The sequence below is a fragment of the Takifugu rubripes genome, chromosome 22 (genome assembly GCF_901000725.2).
Source record: "Takifugu rubripes chromosome 22, fTakRub1.2, whole genome shotgun sequence".
In the NCBI taxonomy this organism is placed as follows: domain Eukaryota; kingdom Metazoa; phylum Chordata; class Actinopteri; order Tetraodontiformes; family Tetraodontidae; genus Takifugu; species Takifugu rubripes.
This window is the reverse complement of record NC_042306.1, coordinates 9,736,994-9,756,492: the sequence shown is the minus strand read 5'-3', so window position 1 is coordinate 9,756,492 and position 19,499 is coordinate 9,736,994. Positions and strand designations below refer to the sequence as shown.

Sequence of the window (19,499 nt, the reverse complement as noted above, 5' to 3'; positions counted from 1 at the left end):
TTCGCCTGTTGCTTGTCGGCGCTGAAGTGCATAAATAAATAAATAAATAAATAAATAAATAAATAAATAAATAAATAAATAAATAAATAAATATCTCGCGAAGTCTCTAGTTGCTCAATTTTTCTCAACTCATTAATAATCTCCAAAAGCACAAGTTCGCGTTTTCTTTACATAAAAATAAATAAATTAAAAACTAAAATCTGCGCGTGGAATTGCTTCTGCCGTGTGCAGAAATGTCACCTCTGTGGTTTCAGGAGGCTCTAAGAGAAAGAATCACTAATTATTGTGGGGCCGTGCGTGTGTGCGCGGACCTGCGCTTGAGGTTTTTTTTCCCCTGCAGGGACGGTGGGGTGGTGATGGTCCGGATGGTGGTCTATAAATATCTGTTGTTTTTTTTTTTTACTCTTTTTAAAAAATAAATCTAAATGGTTGACGGGCAAACGAGACCCGAGTTGGCGACTTATTAAAGGTTAATATTTTGGATTTAATCGGTTTTAAAAGCTGCTGGAATCTTGTTTCACTTGTTGACCAGAATTGTTTTTACACACCTAATAAAACAAGCTGATTGATGGACTTGATGAGCTGAAATGTGCATGCGTTCAATTTCTAAAGCATCTCAAACTTTAGAAGGTTGCAGGTGCACGTTCATCTGAAATAGAGTTCTTGATTTGTGATTCTATGATTGATTCATTTCTAAGATAGTGAGCAGCCTCCTCTCATCCCATCGTCCATTTAATGGACATCATTAAAAGTTGTGTACTTGAGGAAAAACTTGTGACACGACGAGTTGACCTCGTGAGGTCAGTGCAGACGGGAGCCGGTGTGGTCCAATCAGAGCGCTCCGACGGCCCCTGAACGTCCGGGTCTGCGGCCAATCAGGAGGCGCTGCGCCGAGTCCGAGGGGGCAGCCACGCAAGATAAAATGTTGGACTTGTATCCATCCCCGCAAATCATCCCCTTCCACCTCCGCAGGAGTCTCACTCAACACCTGCGCTTCGACTCCAGCTCCCATCAGCCAACGGTCCAGAGGGGCTTTCTGCAGGAGGGGCGACCTGTTACTGCAGCGGAGGAGCCCAGGAGAACCGGCTCTGTTGTGGGATTTAAGCGAGCAAACAGATCAATCAAAGGCGTCTGTCTGACACAAGAACCGGGAGGCATGACAGCGCTGGCAGGAGGGTTGCCCAGAATGATGAGGCCGAGCCCGCACCAGAACTACCCGAGGGGAGGCTACTCTCTGGAAGGTAAAACTCTCGCCAACAGCCGAGCCTTCAGAAGTTTAGCGGCGTTCAGGAGTTAGTGGCGGAGCTCGAGAGGGACGCTGGAAATCTGGGGAAAAAGATGATCATTATTGCGCCCAAGAATTTTGCCTCTTGGCTCGAAGTTAAAAATTAGTTATAAGAAAATGGTGAAAAAAACAAAAAGTTGAAAAAAAAGTTCATTTGCGCGATGGGCGCAAATTAGGTAATAAAATAAAATAAATCAATGATTATTATTTGTATTATTATTATTAATGTTGGTAATGTTGTTACTGGTATTATTAATTTTAGATATTTAAACAAGTTGTGATTTTAAAAAAATCCAATAAATAACTAATCATTAAAAATGTACAATTAAGCAATGAATTATTTCAACAATTTTAATAGTTATTTTTGTAAAAAGATAACAATACCAACAATAATAACAACAACGGCATAATAATAATAATAACAACGGTAACGACAATAACGATAATAACAATAATAATAATAATAAGATGAAGAACAATGGCCATAATAATATAATATAATAATTAATTTACTACTAAATATTAAATATAATACTATAATAATAACATAATACTTTCTGCTGCCCAGTCTCCACTCCGTTGGGCCAGGGTCGTGTTAACCAGCTGGGGGGTGTCTTCATAAACGGGAGACCTCTCCCCAACCACATCCGCCACAAGATCGTGGAGATGGCCCATCACGGTATCCGTCCGTGCGTCATCTCCCGCCAGCTGCGGGTGTCCCACGGCTGCGTCTCCAAAATCCTCTGTCGGTACCAGGAGACGGGCTCCATCAGGCCGGGGGCCATCGGAGGCAGCAAGCCAAAGGTGAGGAACCGCGAGGCGTAATCACACCTTTTCCAAAAACTCTCTTCTAAAGAGTTTTTCTGATGCTGAAATCTTTTCGGATTCAATAAAATGTTTCATCACCTCTCGTTAAAGCCAACCGCCTCTCCGGAGCTGGACAAGAAAATCGAGGAGTACAAGAGAGAAAACCCGGGAATGTTCAGCTGGGAAATCAGGGACAAATTACTGAAAGATGGTATCTGCGACAGGAACAACGTCCCGTCAGGTAAATGTTCGCGGAAGTCATCAACTCGGGCCTGTTTTAGCTCGCCAGACAAAGCAATGAAACCTTTCTCCGCGCAGGTATTCATTTCTCAGCGCTGTTTTTGTCACAGTGAGCGCCATCAGCCGCGTTATTCGATCCAAATTCGGCGGAGTAGGTGACGATGAGGAGGACGACGAAGAGGTGAAGAGGGAGATGGATGAAAGCGAACCACGGACTAAACACAGCATCGACGGCATCCTGGGAGACAGATGTGAGTACAGCGTTCTGGTTTCACACCTGCTGTCGCTGCGATAATAATAATAATAATAATAATAATAATAATAATAATAATAATAATAATAATGAGGGGACGCATCTACAGATAGATTACATATTTGCGGATAAAGAAACATTTTTAATTCCCAAGCCTGAGAATATTTTACGCACAACCGGACACTTGAGGATGAACTTCAGGGAGCACAAAGCAGACAGAGTCTATTGAAACCCGCACCTCAGTTTGGCACACACAAAAGCCAAAGTGCAGTGAGCGGCTCAGTGGTGTACAAAAAGACGCCAGGGCTTTTCAAAATAGCCAAAGAAAGGGAGGAAAAAGTGCGCTGACAAAAGGCCCCAAGAGCACATTATGAACTCGCAATGAGCGATGAATTATTCAGGGACAGCAAAGGGCCCGCAGCGACCTGCTTTATAGACTGCTCAAAAAAGTGCCAATTTGGGGCTCTGTTCCCACTGTTTACAGTTCGTCACCCAGGGGAAGAACGAGCAAAGAAGCTCAGACTTTGGGCAGGCACCTGTTGATTTACGACCTGTTGGGGACCGAGGAGGGCCGCCGCAGAAGGAGAGCTTGTTGGAGACAATAATGGAGGGTGTAGTTAATTATTAACTCCATTTCAGTGGAAAAGTGGCCGCATTTTGACAATGCCAGCAAATTACGCGCGAATTTAAACACGTATGCGTTACTTTGAGATATTTAAATTCTGCTAGAGCTTTTTAAAACTCAAAGTGAAGGGGGGGAAGAGCAAATCCAAAATAAGTTGCATTCGACATCACGCAAAAGGCTTGTTGCTCCATTCGCGTCAAACTTTGCGCACCCAAATTGTACTTCGCTTTTACATTTTGCGCATTTGTTTTTTTTGTCACAGTCTTTGCGCAACGAGCGTGACGCTTTCGGCCAGTGTGCGCAGTGAAACCCCTCTCTTCCCTCCACTAGATTAAATCCTAACCTTTTATTTCTTTCCTCTTTCATCTCGGGGAAAGTCCGCCCCTTTCCTTTCCGCCTAGGGCGCACACATTCAGGCGGCTCCGCGCTCTGTCCTCTCTCCCCACGTAAATGTATGGATAAATAACCTATATGTTGTCGCAGCAGTAGAGGAAATGGTTTATCTACACGTCTGGATGCGTATTTAATGCCTAAATGTGCCCCCAGATGCATATTTAATGCTTAGGTTTACGTCCTCAATTTAAAAAAAAGAATACACCTCAAACCCCCCACTGTTTACATAAAAAGCTGTCACTCATAGTTCCGTGAAATGCATTTAAGGAAAATATTTATACAAATGATGTTGCATGAAATAATCGTTTGTTCAAACCGCTCCGAGGAACTTTCTCCCTGACACAACGGCACTATTTCATTCTTGTGTCTCTTTGTGGAAGTAGTTGTTGTTTTTCCTCTTTTATGGCATCTTCATTAGAATGTGAAAAGGCTGTTTTGGGGACAGAGAGTGTCTTCTGGCCAAATATTGATGAAGTAGGTGTTTGCAGAGGCCATTGTTGTGGCGGAGAGAGAAGGCCTGTTGCTCTCTGCCCCCTTCTCCTCTGCCGCCATTGTTGGCTTTCCTTAAATGCTGAGATCAAAGCTCGACTCATTTAGATTTATTTGTCTGGGAACAGGGACGCCATGGTTTGTGGGACAGGGTACGCAAGGCGGCCCCGGGGCATGAGCGGCGTTAGCAAGCGGCTCGCCTTCGGCCGGGCGGCTGTGGGAAAACACCGTATGCAGGAATAGTTCTGTTACTTCTATGTGTCATTTAGCTTTTGAGATGGTGAAATTTAAACGCTTCAGCTGTGTTTGGCAGGTTTTTGTAACCGTTTTTAGCGTTTGTGCAGAGAGACGGCGCCCCTATGACCCAGCGGACACAGAATTCAAACATATATTTTACCTCTGTCGATCAGTGGTATCGTTTTAGCCACACTGAGCTAATTAAAGCAACCAAAGTCCTGAAAGTGGAGCAGCCACTCTTGCAGTGGGGGCGAAGGAGCAAAAGAAGAGGAGAAAAAGAGAGAGCTCAGAAATACAAACAGTCAAAGGGATAACTTCTCTTTAAAGGGGTTCCTGCAGTGTCAAATTGAATGAGCCTGGCTCTTTCAAACGTGCCATGGTGAACGCAGTCAACATGTAATAATTGGTTTCATTGAGGTGCATTCCAACAATCTGCTGCCATTCTCCGGCCCCCATTGTCCGGGCGCAGGCACATAGCCAGGGGGACAGAAGGAATCAAGTGCTGACAAAACATGAAAGATTTAGCTGCTTTTGTGGACGGAGCTAAGGAGGACTTTGTTTGTGTAAATAAACTGGGTTACCGGCTCCCCGTGACTTTGGATTTAGAGGCGAACGCGGAGCGCCGGCGACGAGCGTGGGGAACGGACGTGTGTTGGAGATTTTTAGCGTATTTTGAAGTGGTGGAACAAGAGCCTCTGAGTGTGCAAAATGGTAGCAAAGGTCAACACGCCGCCACCTCGATTGAGTCATCTAATCCAATTTTCAAAATTCCAAACTTCTATCGCTGATGAGTCCCTCACGAGCGTAAACAGGCACGTTACTCTCACCTCCAGGGAGGGAAAAGATAACCCCAATCATCGCGGGCCGAGCTCCCAAAATGTGCTGAAGGTTTAAATCTCGCGGGCCTCCTGGTTCCGCTGAGTTACACGCTCGGAGGAGACTCATCCCTCTGCTGCCGTGGCGGGAGACAGAAAGCCTCAGCCAGAGGAATTCCTGCTCCACTCAGCTCTGACAGTTTAATACAAGTTTAACCAAAATAAATATGTAATTCCAGCAGATGGATTCTCAGGCTGCTGTCGTTCTCAGAGAAATAATAATAATAAAAAAAATCCACACCGGCTGATCTACAACTGAATACAGACTCTATGCTTCATTAAAGCCTCTTTCTCTGTTGGCACCCACATTGTGATCCCCCAATATTAATTCAAAGGACAATTAATGAATGCACACCAACTTTGAAGTAATAGGCCGGGGTCCTGCCCCGAGCCGGCCCCTCGGCGCTGATGTACTCTCCGCATTCTCCCCGCTAACCCCAGAGACACTGGGAAGTGACTGAAAGAGAAGCAATGAGCAATGGAAGGTCAAGGAGAGGAGCCCCAGTAAAAAAAGAACTCTCCATTTCCTTGGAAGTATTAGCCAAGCAAAACTCTGTGATGGGGAGGATAAAGGAGAGCGGAGAGAAAAGGGTCGGGGGCGAGGGGACTTTGCAGAGAGCAGCACAATGGGATAGTTAATTGAGTAAAGCCAGACAGTGTTGTCAATCACTTAACTTTGTTTAGCCTCAGTTTTTTGTGGAGCTGTTTCATCCAGCACATTATGGACGCGCCGGGACGGCTCCGCTGCTCTTTTGATTAATGCCCTTTTCACTCTACGCAAATAAAACCCATTTAAAAACAGTCAATAAGTAGCGCGAATAAACTGATAAAAGACATTGAAAAAAGATTTCAAACTTTAAACCTTTTTTGCACAATTTATAACAACAGAAAGCGTCAGAAAATTAGCGCGAAGATTCTTTTAGGGCATCAATGACTACCTTTTCAGATTTAACTGCAATGTGTTTCCTTTCCCTTTGGTGAGGGAGTTTGTTGCGGGGTCGGTGATGAGGCCGTTTTTCAACCGCTCCCCTGTGCGCTGGCTGTGAAAAGGTCAGGGGCTGACCTCGGGTCACTTGACTGTTAAAACTATCAGGGCACATGAAAAGAAGGTCACGATAATGTTTGGGCAAAGATGACATTAGTATCCCAACGGTAAATCAGCGTCCTAAAAGCTGACAAAAATGTGTATTTCTCAAAAGTGTTTCATTTATTCAAATAGTTCACTTTCAATTTACGTCAGCTACAGTTTGGACAGGCTTGTGGCCCCGCTGCGCGAGACTGGGAGGCTTGGAGCTGAGCAGGGTCCAGGTTTTCCAGGTGTCCCGATGGTTGTTGGATCTCTGCTGCGTTAGCGTTAGACTGGAACATGTAGCAGACTGGCCTGTTGCTCTGTCCCCGCGTGGCTTCTCTGCTGCTGCTTTGTTCCTGCCCCAGGGGTGAAAATGCCACCGTGAAACTGTCACCTAGCCGCTCCGCAGTGGAACTAAATAATAACCACCTCACACTGGGCACACATAATAGGCATGAAGGGCCATTTGCGGCTTTTTGTAACTTCCTCCATATTAGGCAGAGATACATCTTTCAAAGTCATATCGCCGGCCATTTCTTTGTCCGTTAAGGGCCAACCTCCTGTGCTTATTGATGCCCTCTTTTTTTTCTTTTTTTTTGCCCATCACATCATCATCGCCCTCTCTCTCCTTCCCTCTCTCTTTCCCCCCTCTTTTCCCAGGCAGCTGCGGGCTCCCGGGGGCTCTTTAGCAAGTCAAGTGGGCAGCCCACTCGCTCCCATTTCCCCCTTAACTGTTAACCCCAGCTGAGCCCGTGAGCTGTCAGTTAACCATTCTTCCCCCTCGGTGCATCTGCTCGCTCTGGCTGGACGTGGCACGCCGCTATTTCACTCGGCGTCCAGCTCGCACTCTGCGCTGCCTGAAAGGTTTAGATCAACTTCCCTGGGCAAATAACTAGTTCATTTGTCTCCTCTGCCCTTTGTTTTGGGTTGCGAACACATGTCACCAGCTCAATTACCTTCTCTATTAACAGCCCCGGAGGAAGGGCAAGCCAGCCCCTTCCAATGCGAGAACCATAAACTGCCCCATATGCTGCACTTCTCCTTCTCTTCACTACTCAGGCTCTTCATCTCTTTTCTTTACTCGCTTTCATTTCCTCCAGCTTCCCTCTTTCACTTTAATATCTATTTCTAAAACCCCATCCCTCTCTCCGTGGCTCCGTCCACCTCCTTCTTTTCCCGATCCTTGCGTGGATTTTATGCGCACGTCCATGGACGTGTGTGCCTGAGCCCGTCTTCTCGTATTAACGTCTCCCGCAGCAATAAGGAGGGGGCCAAACGCTTGGCACGGCAAGCCCTGGCCGACGCAGACGGCGCGGTAAACAAGAGCAGTCTTTATTCCTGCAGTTGGAGGCTTCGCTCGGCTTTTTTTTCCTTTTCTTTTTGGGCCCGTTTGAGGCAGCGCGGCTGCAGGTGAAGCTAATGAGACTGGACATTCCTTGAGTTCACATCTGCGGGCTTGAGAGTTTATCTTCCCCGGCTGTCAGTCCCTGCTCATGATCGATAAACAATCCCGAGGCCTTCTAATGTGCGGCGTTGTGCTTTTCCTGCTGTTGTTTGAGCGAATCCACGCATTCTGTGACTGCATTTTCCCCCAATGCAAATGCCTATCAAAAGGAAAGAAACCTGTTGAATTCACCTGTTGATCAGCTCCGCTCCAGGAGCCCTGAGCGTGAGGGCCACCCACTCCACTCTATCATCATCGCTAGCTTCTTTTTTTTATGGATCATTTTTTACTGCAGCGTTAATTTCCGCTGGAGGGATAATCATCTATTTTATAATTAAGACTCTTGTCATATTTTCTGCCAAACCATGAGTGGCTAAAGAGCGGTTTCAGCTCCCTGGTGCTTTAGCTGCAGCGGAAAATTTGATTTGTGCGTTTAAGCAAAGAACCCGAGGCCTCCCTTTGTTTCTCCAGCCATTTGTTTTGGACATTGTGCGTGAACAATGCTCTCTGCTGCCGCGGCGGAGTCTGAAGGTGTGAACGATCTGGATGCTGCATCAGAGAAAAATGATGTGAATGGCGGGACGGGCCGGGTTTTATGAATGACCACCAGCTTCACCCCTCTTTATTCTGACACCCTGGCATCTCCTTCAGGTGCCTCCAGCTTCCCGTCTCTTCCCCATGTCATCCCCTTTAACTTCCCCACCCCCAACTCTGTGGCCCTAAGGCAATGGAAGGAGGGGATGCTCCCCTGCTGTGCCCCTTCACAGCCCCCAGTGGCCCTTCTCTGGACCTCTTTTATACCCCTCCTCTGTCTCCCTCCCACCCTTCATTCCCCCACTCAGCCCCTGGTCTTGCAGCCCCATCTTACCCTGCAGCACCCCTCCACCTCCCGCTGGGCAGGTGACAGGCCCCTGAATGAGGGCCCGGGCGTCCCTGATGGCTCCTACAGATGGACCGTGGTAATCGGGCCAATAGACCGCTGCCACAGGCTTTTGCCTGCTAAGACACAAAAGGCTGGCTACATCACTTCCAAAAAAAAAAAGAGAAAGAGAGAGAGAGGGAGCAAAAGAGGAAAAGAGCAGAAGAGAAAGTGCAAGCCAGAGGATGACAAAAGCAACACTGTCATACGCCATTAAGGGAGCATCTGTGATGGAGTGTTTTCTCTGTTACTAATAATAAAAACAGGGAGGGGGAAGAATAAGAGAGAAAGACAGAAATAAAAGGGGCAAAAGAGGAGCGATCAACCCCCACCCCTCAGTTAACATGAGTTACAGTGGGGAGCTTCTCCTCTGAAAAGTTTTATGAGCGCTTCTTCCCTCCCTCAAGAATCTTTTTCTTCTGTTGATTATTATGTTAATGCTGCGACATGGATTTCAGCTCTCCTCTGCGCGCTACTTCAGGTTGTTTTTTACCGACAAAAAGTGTTTATCAAGTATCAGGTTTCGATTTCATGCTTTCCGTTGCTCCCTTTATGCCCATCGCACTGTAAAATTTGCTGCAAGCCCGACCCATACCGAAAGCATCCAGCTAATCCTTTGTGAGTCTTTATACTCGCGCGGTCACCCCTGGTTCAAATGTAATAAAGAGCTCTTCTAAGCATCAGAATCCTGCATCCCGGCGGTCCGAGGCGCAGCAGCATTCCCAGGGAACAAATCCGTGTGTAATGCCTGGTCAGACGCACACTGGCAACCTCCGCAAACATTTCCTGCCTGGCCCCAGTGGCTCCAGACCCAAAGGGAGAACCCTGTAAACCCCCCGCTCCGTGTCTGACTAGGCACTTTTTAATTGAAACTTTAAATTGGGGGATGGAGGGGGCACAGGAATGGGGGCCTTTGTGTCCCCTTCCACCTGTCTCTCCGCTTTTCAGGCGCATTTCTCGGTTTAGGTGCGAATCTGAGCGTCGAAAAGGTGCAGTGAACCTTCTTCACGAGAGGTCTCTGCGGGCTGGATTTAAGAGCCGACGGCGACTCCGGCTGCCTTGTGTCCATCTGTGTTTGACACATTGTCGAGGCCTGAGTTCATGGAGCGCAATAGCGCATAGCTGAGAGGCAGCAGATGCATGTTGGGATGCATACGAGATGGAGGGGGTGTACCGAACACATGTAATGGCAGACAAAGGCAGGCTGTCACGCTAGTTTGGGGAGGCTAATCATTATTTAATAGATGGTGCATTTCAGGGGGGAGGCTGCCCAACAATCCTCTGTCCCAAGCCTTCATTGATTCCCGTCTTCTGCTGAATTAGGCCCCAATAGCTGTCTCCGACTTGCCCGCTCGCTCTTTCCTGCCCTCGTCTGAACAAACAGATTAAGAAACACCTGCAAAAAAGGCTGCCTGCTCTACTCCATGGGACCCTATCAGCATCAGCGCACAGCATGGCTAAGACAGGGAGAGACACAGTGTCCCAGGGAATAAATGTCCTGGAGGGATCTAGTCCTCTTTAATCCGTGTTCAAGCAGCTTCTGGCTTTTGATCCCCTCGAGAACCACTGAGGAGTTTAAGAGAGCAGGGGGACGCTGTCTAAAGTTGCACTGTACCATGTGTTGTACTCAGGATAAGCTGTTGCTTCAGATCTGCCTATTGTGTCCCAGCTTTGCTTTTACTCACTTCTTTCTTTTGCTTTCTTTTTGTATTTCTAGCCAGTCACTCGGACGACACATCCGATGTGGACTCAGAGCCGGGTCTGCCTTTGAAGCGGAAGCAGCGCCGAAGTCGAACCACCTTCACCGCGGAGCAGCTGGAGGAGCTGGAGAGGGCCTTCGAGCGCACGCACTATCCTGACATTTACACACGCGAGGAGGTAGCGCAGCGGGCTAAACTCACAGAGGCTCGAGTTCAGGTTAGACACACTCAAGCTTCTCAAAACCCCCGCGTGCTCCACTCCTACAGCGGAGCAATGTGTCCGCCTGTCACGGTTATGTTATGTGGGCATTAAATTGCCTTGGGTCGCTGCCACGCATTTCTTACGGCCATCAGGCATGTGGCCCCCATGTCTGACCCCTCCTCTCTGCACGTCACACATGCAGACAGACACACTGCGCCCACTGTGTATGAAGATAGATTCCCATTTTTGTCAGAGTCTGCTAAAAAGGACCATGTAAAGGCCCCAAAATAGATGTCCTGAATTTAGACAGGGTGCTAATAGAGCATGGGCTTTAACAGCTGGAACAGCCCTCTGATGTTTGCCTGACACAGCGCAGTTGCACACATAGCTGTAGTGTCTATGGTTTTCATCGCGGGCTCCAGATGTTGAGATCTCTATCAGCTCAGCCCCATGTAACGGGTCAGTTAGGCCTCTTTCGGGCTCTCTCCCACACAGACGGGTGCAAAAATAACACAATTATTCTTATAGAATAGAAATCAAACACGACTGTGTTTTTTTTCTCTGAAGGTGTGGTTCAGCAACCGAAGAGCCCGTTGGAGGAAGCAAGCTGGAGCTAGTCAGCTGATGGCGTTTAACCACCTCATCCCGGGTGGATTCCCATCCTCGGCTATGTCCAGCCTACAGCCCTACCAGCTGTCTGATAGCCCCTACACCCCAACTTCTATATCCCAAGGTGAGTTCAGCTAAACACGTGACAATTATGCTTTGATTCTGATGAAACCTGATTCCACCTGTCTGATTCGCAGCGGCGTCTGAGCAACCCAGCACGGTCCATCGACCGCAGCCTTTGCCCCCCACCTCGATGCACCAGAATGGGCTCAGCTCCTCAGCAGGCTCTCAGGATGGAAACTCTGCATACTGCTTGCCATCCGGACGCCACGGCTTCTCAGGTTACTCGGACAACTTCGTGGCCCCGGCAGGACATACCAATGCTGTCAACCCCACCATTGGCAACAGCCTCTCGCCACAGGTGTGATAAGACACAACACTGAAGCGCCTGAAATCACCGCGTAAAAGATTCATGCGCCCCTTTGTGCGACCCAGGAAGTGTCATTGCGGTGACATTGATGAAAATCACATTAGCCTCAAAAATATGCTAGCTTTTCCTTCTTGCTTATTCCGATGGGTCGTTAGCTAAATTCAAAACGCGGCAAACGTCAGACATGAGGGCAGATGGAAGTATGGACGTCAGATGATGACAAAAATCAAAACTGAAAAGACAATTATGGTTGATTACACAGTCATCAGTGTCCGCCGGTGGCTCCCCACCAGCCCAGAAGATGGGCTAACAGGCGGAAAACAAGCTTTTAACCGGCACAAAGGGTGGCCGTCCCCGCTGCAATGCATGCTGGGTACTTATTCCCATTAGAGAGAATCTCCGGGTTCTGTCAGGCACAGATAAAGAGAACGCCTCTGGCAGGTTTGCTCCCATGAATGCCGAAAGATCCACATAGAAGTATCAATAAAAGAAGTTTGTTTGCTGGTTGCCTGGGTCTGAAAATGGTGGGTGGCTCCACCGTGGCTGAAGCTATAATTGACCGGTTTGATATGTGACTTCTCCTCATTGGATGGAATTATCCGTCTGGTCTGTAAAGGTTTCAGTCATGGACTTGTGATTTGTTCCTCTGCTCCTATTTTGCTCAGCTAAGGACCGCTAGCATAGGTCTCTCTCTCTCTCTCTCTCACACACACACACACACACACACACAGGTCACTGAATGAGTTTAACTCCAATAAAGAGGCCAAAGGTGTTGTGGCCTAAAGGCTGGTTTCAACATTAACCCCAGCGGGCAGCTTCATATAGCTCGCGCATCTCATCTCATTCCTGGGATGTTTTCTCTGTCTGGAAATGCAATCTCCAAATGTTCCACTGTCTTAATTGAATGGAATGAAGCAATCTATCGCCTTGTAACAAAGTGTGTAATTTATGCAAATGACTCACTTTGTTGGATAATTTGCTTTAATTCGTGGATTTATTGCAGCTGTTTGAATGCATATTGATACAGTTTTCTCCATTACATATGAAGGCAGAATTAATTCCCAGACGTCAGCTTAATGAGTGAGGAAATGAGTTTGATTAAATTCTGCGTCACTGGCAGGTTTAACAAAAAGACCTCTCGGTATTTGGAAAACTTTAAGCGTTCAGGTCTTTTCGAGTAGCTTGTCCGAATCCACCCTGAAATGATCTGAACTGCAGATCTATCTGTTCTAAATGCCGATCGGTATCCAAGCGGAGACCCGAAGGTTCGGTTAACTCCAGATATGGTCACATTAGAGCCTCTTGATATGGATAATGTTTACTTTGGATAGGTGATATTCTTCTCCGAGCAGCCAGCTCTGTTTTCTCGGCTCTCGGGTCAGCGTGTGGTTCTACGACTCTGGCGTCTCACTGTTGATCTGGTGCATACCAAAGGAACCCTTTCTCACCAAGGAAGCGAGCGGCTGGGATTTGCACCCCCTCTGAGATTTAATCCCCGGAACAACCTCAAAACAGACACCATCGGGAACTGCTGCCGTTTCAGTTGCAGACGGAGGGCGCGTACACAACACATGACGCAGGCAACCCGACACAACTATACATCCAGCGTTTGTGGGAACGGGCTAGCTGATAGGAATAATTCCACGCGTGCCCCGAATGCACCGTGCTCCAAGCGTTTTTTATTTTCTTCTTTTATGTTGCTGTTGAATTTTAATACAAGTGTATCGGTGGTGGGCCACGTTGATATTCTTGCAGATGTTTGAGGTCACATGACTCCGACAGGCCAACTGTAAAAAACGCATATCAAAACCACCTGAGGTATTCCCTGGTAGTTTTCAGCGCTTTTGGCGGCGTGTTTTGCTTCAGAACCATTTTCTCCTACACGGGCTGTAACTCATGCGCTCTCTTTAACGTCATTTTCCCCGACGTTTTCATGACTCGGCTTCTCACGCAATCTGATGTGCAGCTGTTCGCGATGTATCACCGATACCACTACAACTCTGACATCCAGGCAAAGGAAAAAAAATCCTTATTACACAGGACTGTGCGTGCACACATCGACTGCTAAATACAGGGTTCCATCCAGGAGAAGTGGTGCTCGTATGAAAACACACCCCATCTCTTGTTCCCACGTACACTTTGGCCTCTTAACCCCGGCCTCACAAGGACACGGTGATTTTAGAGCATCAACAGTAAGCGAGAGAAGAAAAGAGACAATAACAGAACAGAGTTGTTTCATATTGTCTCTCTATAGCAACAGGCACAAAATAATAATAAGTAAAAACTACATAAAACATATCACATTCTCAAAAATGTCTCCCAAAACCTTATTATAAACAACCAAAGAACCATTTTTTTTTAATCCACATGTGAAGTAAGACAGAGGACTAAACGAGGCGGGTGTCTTTTTCTGCTGGTGCTCTGTTCTGATCACTCTCTCCTCACCCCCCCTCAGGTAATGGGCCTGTTGAACCCCAGCGGAGTCCCACATCAGTCCCAGACTGACTTTGCCCTTTCCCCACTGACCGGCGGGCTGGAGCCGAGTGGCGGAATGGCCACCAGCTGTCACACTTCCCAGCGTCTGGAGGTCCTGCCGGGCCTCACCAGCATGCCCGCCCTGCCTAGCACCCAGTCTTACTGCCCCCCCTCCTACACCTCCCCAGCATATGCCATGGACCACCATCCTTCCTACCAGTATGGCCAGTACAGTCAGAGTAAGGTATGAAGCACTGTAGTTCACTTTCTTGGTTTTGATATCACTTCCAGGCTGTCTAAACTGTATATTTGTGTTTTTATTGTCCACATCTGATTAGAGGTCAAAGCAGGAGCCCTTTCATATTCTCAAATCACCATGAACTCTGCTGAAATTACACGTAGGAGGGGTCCACGAGTGACTAGATTTCTTCAGTTTACATTACCATCATCTGCCTCTCCTCGTGCCCCAACACACACACACACACACACTTCTCTCACTGTCCTTTCGTGACCCCTTTTGATGAGCCTGAGCACCAGAATCCCCGGTCTAGCTCACCTAGCCATGTAATGACCCCTGTTTAACAAAGACCGCCGCCCGAGCGTAGAGATTCGCTGCCCAAAACATGTTTGACAGGAGGGAGGGACCAACGTTGGGGCAGCAGTTCTGTTTTGGTGGGGCCGATCTAAGGTATGCTCCCACATGTTGACTAGCCCATCAGCGGTAACATCTTGATGTCATTAATTTAGCCGGTCATGAGAGAGACCCACATGTAGCTTTTGGGGGTCTGGTTAAATGCACGTGTGTGTGTGTAAGTGCAGGCACATGTGTGTGTTAGATAGTGTAAAGTAGGAAGGCTCTTTAACAGAGGGCGATTATGGCCCTTGGCAGGCCAGGATTAGAACCATGTGTCCGCTTGAGGTCAGATGTGGAGTTGTTATTGATCAGTGAAGGAGAGCCAGATCCAAACTATAGGACTCAGGTTAGCTTTAGCAACCACATTAGCTTCACAGAATATGTAAGGACATTAGCAAAGCCTGTTACGTTTTCTCGAACCTTGGACCCCAGCCTACACCCTTGTCTGTCCTTCACTGCCAGTTTACACTTCTTGTTACCCTCCAGAGAAGGTGATGTTGGTATCTCCCTAACGTCTTTCTTCGCTGGTCTCCTCAGGTGCCTTTTATCATATGAAGTGGCCAAGATGGACGCAACAGGAGGCTTCTTGACATTCATCGCCGGGGGAAACCCTGAGTCTAAGGTCAGCGGTAGAGAGCAGCTGGACGGGTGAAGACTTCAGAGAACCTTCTCCTAATGGGAACCAGTGGAGATGGAGGTGCGGCGATGGCGTTGGAGGGATCCGGCTGGAATTATTCGGACCAAAGTTAGAGCTGTTACCTGGCAATCGCAACGCTCGCGCGTTAACCCGGGAGGAGGGCAGAGAGAGGGGACTCCATTCATGAAAGACTGAGCGATTTGACTTCTTAAGCGCCTTTCTGGCTTCCTGATCATCGCGACGTCTTAGGGAAATCATGGTGACTGTGTTACGAGCCTCGTGTACAACACTGAAGGTGACGCTGTGACCCTACCTGAAGAAGCAGCAGAAAGGCATTATGGGACTCCACCACTGCAACCCAAAGAAAGTGCAATACATTCATACCTCATGTGGTCTAAATTATCACTGATAACCCCCCCCCCCCCACCACAACCACCCGATCCCGCACTCAAAAACATGCTCCCTCATGCTGATTTCATTGATTTTGGGTTGCGTGCATCGATCAGTCAGGGGAAATCATCGAGCATTGCCCTGACTACATTAAACCAAAAAAAAAAAAAAGATAGAGACATTACTTCCAGTGAACACATCATTTTTTAAACCTGTTTTATTTTTGCATGTGTAAAATTAGTTTTCACCAGGAACTAAATCTCTTTTATTTCTTATTTATTTAGGGCTCCTGTCTCTTCTGTCCTTCTTGTATTGAGCCCTAAACTGGGGCTGAACTGAGTCTTACACGGTGTTCATTTCGTGCTTTTTCTTTGTGTACTTTCCATTTGCGTTGCTGCAAACCGATTCCGTTGTAAGTTTTGTGTACAGCACAGCACTATTTACTATTTATAATAAAGTGTATTAAAATACGTGACATCTCAGTGGGCCTTATTAAATCGAGAGAAAAAAGGGAACCGTTGTGCTTGCCTCTCGTTCTGATCTTGACTCTTTTGGACCTCGATGCAGATGAGCGGTGAGCAACAAAACCGTCTCTGTGTGAGCTCTCACGGAGCACTAAACCGTAAATATATCCATTTTCATAAACACTCCTTTTGGACAAATTCCTTCTCCCCGGGGGCTCCTTCACACCCCTTAACGACTAAAGCAGAGTGGCTATAAATTATTGTGCCCGCGGTCACCGCATGACTCCAGTCAGTGATGGGGTCTGGAAGGGAAGGGGGGCGGGGGTGTCACTTTTCCCTGCCAAACACAAACTACAAAATACTTCACCCAGTTGGCGAACTCTTCAGAAGGTTACAGATATCGCCGAAGCATTTTTATCACCCGTGTTTTCCTCTGAAGGCTGAGGGATCAGGTGTGCAGCTGTCGTTGTCCGTCCGCGCGTCCAAAAAAAAGAGAAAGAAAAAGCTTTTATTGTTTCATCCCCAAGTATTTGGTTTAATCTACACTTTTCAATTAAATCAAGCCCTGGGAGACACAATGAGGGGGGGGGGGGGGGGATGCTAAAGGGGTCGCTTTGGAACAGAGTGCCAGTCATGCAGCAACACACTGGAGACAACTTAACCTTTGACCCTGCTGCTCTTTGAAAGTGAGGAGACTACTTGACCGGAGCTGACAACAATCCAGCCGTCGCCGCCACTTCCAAGGCCCTAAAGCGAATGTGATGGAAAGAGCACAAAGGAAAGGAGGGGTTGGAAAAGAAAAGTTTGGGATGGTATATAATAAAAGAGAGAGTCCAACAGGGGCTGGAAAAGAAAAGATTAGATGAGCAAGTATAGCCCAAATCCGAATTTTTATACACGTCGGGATGTGGCCGTACCCAGCAGGACAGAGGAATGGGCCTTATCGCTGGCATTCCGCCTTATCAGGAGAGGGCGGATTGCTCGCAGCGTGCCTTTCCTAAAGGGGTACAACCCGGTTCGGCTCTCTCAGTTGTTCAACTGTGTTTGTTTGACTTGCTTGGGCACCTTTGGTCTGTTATTTCTAATCGGGCCATGGCAGAGGTGAACCGGACCCTCCTGCTTCCTCTCCTCTCCAAATGCCAGCAGATCCTGGAGGACAGATCCAAAGCAGGAAACGCTACGGTGTCCAGCAGCACGGCCGCGCCCCCGTCCAGCACCGGTCCGGAGGACATTAGCTTCTCCAGCTTCAGGGAGACTTACGACAACGCTTACTTTTACATCCTCTTCGTAATGGTCTTCTACTCTTTCCTCGCCATGACGCTGCTCAAGTGCGTAGGCAGCGACGAGGACAAAAAGGACCCCTTCGAAGAGTTCCTGAAAACTGGACAGCCGTCAGCGCAAAAAGCCGACGCAGGACGGATGGCGGAGAAGTTTTACTTTGAAGAGGAGAGCGGCCTTTAAAGCACAGGGAGGAGGGCTCGTTTGAATGGGAGCGTGGGTTCTGAGTGGACGTCGGTCAGGGAGGGGACACGCAATCCAGGAGCATGAAAAAGTTTGTGCCGTGCAACTTCGGTGAGACCTGCTTGTGATTTTGCCAAACCTGCAGTAAGTACAGCCCCCTTCCCCCCCATCCACCAATCAAACGTCTCACGCAGGCGAGCAGGCAGGAGGGGACCGCTGCCTCTGATCATCTGAGGAGGCTGGAAACTTGGAGGACTTCGGGTCAAAGGCAGGCCGGAATCGCCTCCTGTGAGGCCCAATCAGGATCAATAACAACGGGGCCTTCGACATGTACACACACCACAGGGGAGCGTGGATACCTGAGTGTGTGCCTGTGCATGTGCGTGTGTGTGTTCCCTCGCTTGATTTCATTTACCATTAAAAGAGTTTATTAGCCTTTGATGCATTCATGTCGTTTTTATTTTTCTCCACATTTATTGATGCTTTCAAACGTGGGCTGAATATAAATGTGTCTACAGTTTCAAATAAAACAAAGCTGACATCCTGCTCTCAAATTGGTTGGTTCTAATTAGGGTCCAAAGCTCCATGTAATAGTCAGAACCGAGCCACATTCCTTTGTCATTACATTGTAACTGATCTTCGGAGAGTGTGCGCGCGGGCTCGGGCCGCTTCAACCTCTGGGTGACCCCACATGATCTCGGTTTACCAAGCTGTGACTCACTCTTTGGAATCGGCTTCAATGGCGGGATGGCGGAGAGGAGTTTATGGGGAACACGCGCTTTCCATTTGCGCCACACCTTGACGACGTTTAACTGACTGGCAGCGGAACGGGGCCGTGCGGGAGCGCAGAAACGCGGGCGGCAGGAGGAGGAACGAAGGGAAGGAGTTTTAAACCCAATTTTTCTTTCGCGAGGTCGTATATGCGCAATTAAATCAGGGAGGTCAGAGGTGAGTCTGGGGTGACACCGCAGGCCTAATTTGAACTATCCGCTCCCAGGTTGTGCCGGTCCCCGAGGGCATGTGCGGAGATGTTTCCTCTCCTTCCCTCGTAATTAAATCTGTGTGTCATCCTCCTCCGCCCCGCAGACGCGCGGATCCCCATCGAGCCCGGCGACGCGCAGCAGATCAGCGCTGCGTGAATTATACGCGGGGTTTAGGTCACAATGTTTGCCTCATCAGTATGACACGACAGCCCAAAGTTATAGAGTTAAAAACAACCCCAAAACACACGCACGCGTGCACGCTCAGAGTTCTACCGCAGCAAATCGAACGAACACATGACAACTTGCGCAACCTGAGGGGAAGACGCGGGGAAAGCTGTTATGATAAATAGCTGGTTTGTATTCCCGCAGGAAAACACAAAACTAAATCTAAAAGTCACCTGTGCGTGACCGGTGCGGCATGTCCATCATTTGAAATGATTCGTTTTGGAGGAAAGCACGGGCTTGTTTTTAAATAGGACGAATTGGGCAAAAAAGGGTGTTCTTATGGTCAAACTTTATGTAAATGGACCTGTCTGCTTTATTGTCATCAACAGAAAAAAGTATCCAAAAATACTTGCTGCTGTTCAAAATAACATAGGCTATAGAGTATATACTTTTAAAAAAAAGACATTTAAATGATAAAATCTGCTTATGATCACAAATAAGTCACATTAGCTTATCTGTCTTCATGCATACCCCTGGGTTAAAAGGCCTTTTTATAATTGGAAGAATAAATAAATCAGTTCTTCGTGTGGCGAAATGGCTAATGAAGCTGTGACTGTACCGCCCCCTGGTGGTCACGATGGCGCTAGCACTAAAAAGACTCCCATTATTGGACGGTTGTCGCCATCTACAGGTCGGCCTGAGGTACTGTTTCA

General features: G+C 47.8%; 1 protein-coding gene across 1 annotated transcript; it reads left to right on the top strand.

Annotated features, from left to right (window-relative positions):
• Positions 1-907: 907 nt before the first annotated feature.
• On the top strand, positions 908-16,181 carry LOC101068191 (paired box protein Pax-3-like). Its single transcript, XM_011616409.2, has 9 exons — positions 908-1,241; positions 1,854-2,089; positions 2,204-2,333; positions 2,443-2,583; positions 10,354-10,553; positions 11,106-11,271; positions 11,345-11,568; positions 14,033-14,296; positions 15,224-16,181. The coding sequence occupies exons 1-9, from the start codon at positions 923-925 to the stop codon at positions 15,239-15,241; spliced, it is 1,698 nt and encodes a 565-aa protein (XP_011614711.2). The 5' UTR covers positions 908-922; the 3' UTR covers positions 15,242-16,181.
• Positions 16,182-19,499: the final 3,318 nt, after the last annotated feature.